General features: G+C 46.6%; 1 protein-coding gene across 1 annotated transcript; it reads right to left on the reverse strand.

Annotated features, from left to right (window-relative positions):
• Positions 1-402: 402 nt before the first annotated feature.
• LOC134299711 (uncharacterized) lies at positions 403-6145 on the reverse strand. The gene is made up of 2 exons (XM_062983431.1): positions 3990-6145; positions 403-774 (listed from the first exon to the last, which is right to left on the reverse strand). The coding sequence occupies exons 1-2, from the start codon at positions 5616-5618 to the stop codon at positions 667-669; spliced, it is 1737 nt and encodes a 578-aa protein (XP_062839501.1). The 5' UTR covers positions 5619-6145; the 3' UTR covers positions 403-666.
• Between the last annotated feature and the right edge of the window lie 385 nt (positions 6146-6530).

Here is a 6530-nt window from a genome sequence, read left to right on the forward strand (position 1 = left end):
GATTTTTACGAATTTGGGTTCATCAGTGTACCAGGTGCTTTGCACAATACAAAAGAACACCATCCTGCCACAAGTAAAATTTGACATGGGGGAAGTAGTGAAATAGGGCAGAGAACTAAAGGCAAGGACATATAGAATATACAGGGAAGGAATAAGGTATTGAAATATATTAAAACTATATGACTGGCATCTTGCATGGGAGGTGTATAAGCATCTCTAAGCATGCGTATATCCTTTTTGCAGGTACTGAGCTGGTTAGTATCCCTGTCCTCCCTCCACAGTGATCAAGACATTACGTATGGGACATTTTCTGAAGGCCCTCTACAGGCATTCCCTATTTCATAGGGACCAGGTTGTCAGGCTTACTTCAAAGGACCAGTCTGAACGCAGATCAAAGACAGCTGCTCTCAAACACAATCTTTATTGAAGAATACATGACTTTGGAAAAGTCGAGAATGACCTAATGTTTACATACATCTAATTTTATCACTTCTGATGCAACGTAATATCACACGCAAATATCATCATCAAACCCCACCTTCTGGATCACATTTCCACCAAGGTTTCTATCCCCCCCACACTACAGCAATTATAATTGTTTATACTTTCACCCCTGAGTTCCCAGGCTCATTTTATCTTCTCCCGCCAGGTGCTCGCATGTTTATGTTATGAAGTCAGATTCAGGGCTTGGAAATTCAGCCCTGAGATCTGGCTGCATGACATGGCGCCCCCGTTTTCTTCGTCCTCCTCTTCGGTTCTTCTTTCACCATAGTCCTGAAACAAATCAAACAATAACTCTATGGGTCCATTTTGTCTAAAGTCCCCATATATTTTTTCAGCAAGCTGCGATGGAAGACTGGGTGTATTTTCCCTAAACTTCTTGGCAATGCCAATTGGAAAGTCACTTCATTGATAACACCCTGTATTCTGAATGGTCCAATATATTTGGGGCCCAGTTTTCTTGAAGGTAACCCCAATTTGATGTTTTGGGTACTTAACCACACTAGATCTCCTTTATCTAATTTATCGCCTTCCACCCTCTTTCTGTCTGCGAACGTTTTATACTTTTTGTGTGCTTCTTTTAACGATGCAGTCACTTGATTCCAACATTCCATCATTTGCGTTTTCCATTTCCCTGCCTCTGTTCCTTCATTTTCTGTCCACCTCGGCAATTGGGGTAAAGGTTGTATTTCATACCCGTAAACTACTTCAAAGGGGGTTTTGTTTGTTGCTGAATGTATAGTTGAATTAAAGGCTAGTTCCGCAAACGCCAACCACCTAGACCAGTCATTTTGTCTCATGTTAGAGTACATTCGAAGGAACTGCCCAAGCGTTTGCTGAGTACGTTCTACCGCCCCGTTTGTCATGGGGTGAAAAGCAGAACTTAAACTCCTTTCTGCTCCTAGCATTTCCAAGAATTTTTCCCAAAATTTTGCTGTGAATTGTACTCCTCTGTCACTGACTACTCTACTTGGACATCCATGTAATTTGTAAATATGGTTTATGTACAATTCAGCTAGTTTCTCAGCCGATGGTAGCTTCGTCAGTGCTATAAAGTGGGCCTGTTTAGAAAACAGGTCTAATACTGTCCAAATATAACGATGTCCTTTGCTGACTGGCAGTTCTCCCACAAAGTCCATAGCTACACATTCCCAAGGCCTGGTAGGTTCCGCTACTGTCTGTAACAATCCCATAGGCTTCCCTCCTCCCGATTTATTTCTGGCACAATCATCACATTGGACAACATGATTCTTTATGTCCTTCCTCATTCCTGGCCACCAACAATGTTTTGCTATTGCCTTTGTTGTTTTGGTAATTCCTGTATGACCAGCGCTCTGGTTGTTGTGAAAACGATGCAGAATCTTAATCCTTAATATTGCTGGGATATACAGTTTCTTGTTTACAAACCAAAATCCCCCCTTCTGGTCCCCCTTTTCTGCGTTGGACGCGATCCATTGATCTCCTTTATAAGACTGTTTTAGTTCATTTCCCCAGTTATCTTCCCCGCCGAGTTCGACAAAAGCCGTGTCCTCCTTTTGGGTTTGTGCTCTTGTCCTGACAGCTAAGCCCCATTGTTTGTCAGAGAATATTGTCCCCTCCTTTGCTGTGGTTAGGCCTTCGTGTTGAGGCATGCGTGAAAGAGCATCTGCCAAGACATTCTGTTTCCCTTGAAAAAACTTTAATTGGAAATCGAATCTGCTGAAGTATTGCGCCCATCTGATTTGTTTGGGGGACAATTTTCTAGGAGACTTTAAATACTGGAGATTCTTATGGTCAGACCAAATTTCGAATGGGATTCCGCTTCCTTCGAGGAAGTGTCGCCAGCATTCTAAGGCTTTTAATATGGCTAATGCCTCTTTTTCCCATATTGGCCAACTTTTTTCAGTTTCGCTGAACTTCCGTGACAAATATCCACAGGGTTTTAAGTTCCCATTTTGATCCTTTTGCAATAGCACTGCCCCGTACGCACAGTCTGAGGCATCGCAATGGATTATGAAAGGGCTCCTGATATCAGGGTGTTTTAAGATGGGTCCTTCAGTGAAGCATTCTTTTAAGGTCTCGAATGCCTTTTGGCATTCTGGCGTCCAACTCAGTTTGGCGCCGGGAGCTTTCACTTTTGCTGTCTCCCCTTTCCCTTTTGTTTTTAAAAGTTCTGTAAGGGGTGCGGTTATTTGTGCAAAGCCTTTTATGAAGGGTCTGTAAAAATTTGCAAACCCCAGAAATGATTGTAATTGCCTCCTTGTTTGAGGCACTCCCCATTCTTTCACATCTGCTACTTTAGCTGGATCCATAGCTAACCCTTCTGGAGACATCCGATATCCCAGAAAGTCAATTTGAGTTTTATTAAATTCACATTTGGACAGTTTTGCGTACAGCTTTGCTTCTCTTAGTCTCTGCAAAACTTCCCGGACCAATTTTACGTGCTTTTCCTTATCTTCAGAAATGATCAAGATATCATCAAGGAATATGAACACCCCTCTGTACAATAACGGGTGTAGTATTTCATTTATAAGCTGCATAAAGCAGCCGCTTCCATTTTTTAACCCGAAAGGCAAAATTTCGTATTCAAAATGGCCGAATGCGCAGGAAAATGCGGTTTTCCAAGTATCCTCCGGTTTGATCCTTAATTTATGATACGCTTCAATTAAATCCAGTTTAGTAAATATGCTCCCTTTCTTCAATACGGTAATTAAATCCTTGACTAAGGGCATAGGGTATTTATTGTCCTTGGTAATTGCGTTTAAATTTCGATAATCAATGCACAATCTTAGGGAATTGTCTTTCTTTCTCCTAAATAACACTGGAGCCCCGAGAGGAGAATTAGATGGCTTAATGAAGCCTCGAGCCAGGTTTTTATCAATGTATTTTCTCAATTCCTCCTTCTCTTGCACAGACATGGGATACACTTTTGGTTTTGGTAAGTCTGCTCCTGGGGTTATTTCGATCCCTACTTCTATATTTCTTTTGGGAGGCAATTTACTGGCCTCTTTCTGATTGAAAACATCCGCAAAGTCTCTGTATTCAGGTGGCAATAGCTGTGGGTCTATTTCCCCTGCTTCGTCTTCCTCGTCCTCCTCTTCTGCAATTTTGCTTATCTCCCATTGCATCTGCTGTTCCTTAAATGCTAAGCTTTTTCCTCTCCAATCTACTTCAGGATTTGCTTGTTCGAGCCATGGTATCCCCAATATTACATGGTATGTGGCAATAGGGGCTATCACAAAGGATATTCTTCCTCCCCATTTGCCTATTTTGCATGGAACTCCCCGTAATTCCTTTGTAGATACTTCCCCAGCAGCGACTGATCCATCTAGCTGCGAAAATGCAATTGGGGAGTCAAGTGCCATCTGCTGGCATTTCAGCGCTCCTGCTAATTCTGGGGTTATAATGTTCCTAGAACACCCGCAGTCTACAAACGCCTTGCAGGTGGCCCGATTTTCTAGCCCCGAGAGGCAAATTGGTACTACTATCATGCGTTTGTCCCGACTCACCAATCTTTCCGAAGATTCTGGGGCCTGCACCTCCTCCTCCGCACGCCTCCCGGTTGCTGGCTTGGGTTTTGGGGCTTTTGGCGGCTCCCCCTTCCGGGCCCAGCATTCCGCTGCTCGGTGGCCCGTCTTCCCACATACAAAGCATCCCGGTTTAGGTTTGTTGTCGTCTCCTCTGGAGGGAATCCCCGGCCTCCCTCCGGGTCTTTCTTGCTTCCTCGTTTCTCCTCGACCTCTCGCCACCGGTCTTTGCTGGCCGCTGCTGCTCCTGAAGCGCTTTACTTGGGCCAGGGTAGATTCGACGCGCCCCGCTAGTTGAATCCATCCCTGGAGCGTCTCGGGGTCGTCTCTGTGCGCTGCCCAGCTGAAAATCTCGGGGCGTAGTCCCTCTTTAAATAGTTCCACTTTGGTTACTTCAGACCACTCCGGTACCCTTTCCGCGAGGTGGAGGAATTCCTCTGCGTACTCGGGCACCGTTTTGTCCCTCTGTTTTATTCCTTTCAGCTGGTCTCGAGCCCTCAATTGCTCTAGCCGGTCTCTGAACCGGTTCTCCAGTGCGGCGAGGAAGCGGGGCACTGACCTCAGGCATGGGTCGCGTCTGGCATGCAATTGCACATACCAGCTGGCCGCTCCTCGCTTTAGCGTGTTGCCGATGGCTCGAACCCTGCTTGCTTCGGAGGGAAATGTGTGTGCGTTGTCTTCCATGTATCCTCTAATGCTAATTAGAAAAAAGTTCAGTTCATCTGATTCCCCTCCGTATTCCAGCTTGAGATCTTCCCTTCTAGGCATCCATTCTGCAGCCCTTTGATGTTGTCTGGGCGGCATGGGGAAGGGTTGCATCAGGTTTCCTCGGGCGGCTCCTTGGAACACGCCGCGCCCCACTCCGGTGGTCATTCTGCGCGGCTCCTGGAAGTCCGCCGCCGCTGTCGGCTCTTCCGCCCATCCGCATACTGGCCTAGCTGTAGCCCCCTCATCTCGCCTTTCCTCGTCGTACGGCACATCCTCCTCCTCTTCCTGGACCCCCCGCTCCTCTCCGCCTTCGTCTGCGAATCCACTGGACCCGATCCCTGGCCCTAGTGGCCTTTCCACCCCGACGCCCATTCGGGGGGTTGGGAGCTCTGTTGGAGACGGCGGCCTCAGGGTCCCCAGGGCTCGCTGACGCTCCACTTCTCGCGCCATGCTGTCCCGGAACTGCAGCTCCTGCCAGTATTCCTCATCTCCCTCGTCCCTTGCCGCCACGGGACTCTGCGTTGACGCCCGCTGGCCCCTCTGGCTCCAATCTCCTTCTTTGCTTGGTTCTCTCTCGGCGCCATATCGGCTGGCCTCCTTCTGGAGATTCTCTTCCAATAATGGCACCAATCTCCCCACGGTTTCCGACAGCCTGGATAAATTAGTTTCCAGGATGGATAACCGCAGGGCCACGGTCTCCGGCATACTTCCTCCAGATCCCCAACTGGTTTCTGCAGCCGCAGAGACGCCTCTTCCGAGCCTGGGAATTCTCTGGGTCACGCCGTTCGGCTTGGGGTACCCCGTAGAGGAAGCTATGGCTTGCAGCGTCTCTTCTCTCTTCGGCCGGGCCCCTTGCAAAGGCCTCTCTGCCTCATTTGGGCTTTGATCTTCTTCCTCGCTCATTATCACTTCACTGCGAATTCCGCAGGAGGGTGAGAAATGGGATTCTCGACTTTAATGTCAGGCTTACTTCAAAGGACCAGTCTGAACGCAGATCAAAGACAGCTGCTCTCAAACACAATCTTTATTGAAGAATACATGACTTTGGAAAAGTCGAGAATGACCTAATGTTTACATACATCTAATTTTATCACTTCTGATGCAACGTAATATCACACGCAAATATCATCATCAAACCCCACCTTCTGGATCACATTTCCACCAAGGTTTCTATCCCCCCCACACTACAGCAATTATAATTGTTTATACTTTCACCCCTGAGTTCCCAGGCTCATTTTATCTTCTCCCGCCAGGTGCTCGCATGTTTATGTTATGAAGTCAGATTCAGGGCTTGGAAATTCAGCCCTGAGATCTGGCTGCATGACACCAGGTAATGTCAAAAATGTAGCTCATCATGGCCAATATCAAAAACAAGATCCACTGGGTTCTTCCAGAGATCTCACTGCTACTGTAATCATTATGTGTCTGGCTATGGTGATGTAGCCGGATCCTTCTGAGATCCTGTCTGCTCCCCCTGAAGCAAGGAATGCCCATGCAGAATGGCTTCAGAAGTTGCTCAGTGAGTTGTGGAAGATGCCATATAAATAGGCTTGCACGAGGACCTGCTATACTATACTAAGGCATGCAGCTTTACAGCCTATCTGAAACACATTCACTTACATTACTGCTTATTTCTTTAACATATTCTTATGCTACCTTTCAAAGCAAACACAGTTTACAATTGGAAACCATCACATAATGGAAAAATGTGATTCAGTTGGAATGGAACAGATGCAGGAAACACATTGTTTTAATGCAAGTTCCTAGCACACATTATATACTTCACTAGCTGTGCCCGGCCATGCGTTGCTGTGG

The sequence above is a fragment of the Anolis carolinensis genome, chromosome 1, assembly GCF_035594765.1.
Source record: "Anolis carolinensis isolate JA03-04 chromosome 1, rAnoCar3.1.pri, whole genome shotgun sequence".
NCBI classification, from domain to species: domain Eukaryota; kingdom Metazoa; phylum Chordata; class Lepidosauria; order Squamata; family Dactyloidae; genus Anolis; species Anolis carolinensis.

What these genes read in the sequence shown, in the direction of transcription:
- LOC134299711 (XM_062983431.1), bottom strand. Translation starts at nt 5,618, where the DNA reads ATGAGCGAGGAAGAAGATCAAAGCCCAAATGAGGCAGAGAGGCCTTTG. An exon ending in CAGAATCTTCGGAAAGATTG is followed by an intron (nt 775 to 3,989) that starts GTGAGTCGGGAC and finishes GATTTGTTTCAG; the next exon opens with GACTATGGTGAAAGAAGAAC.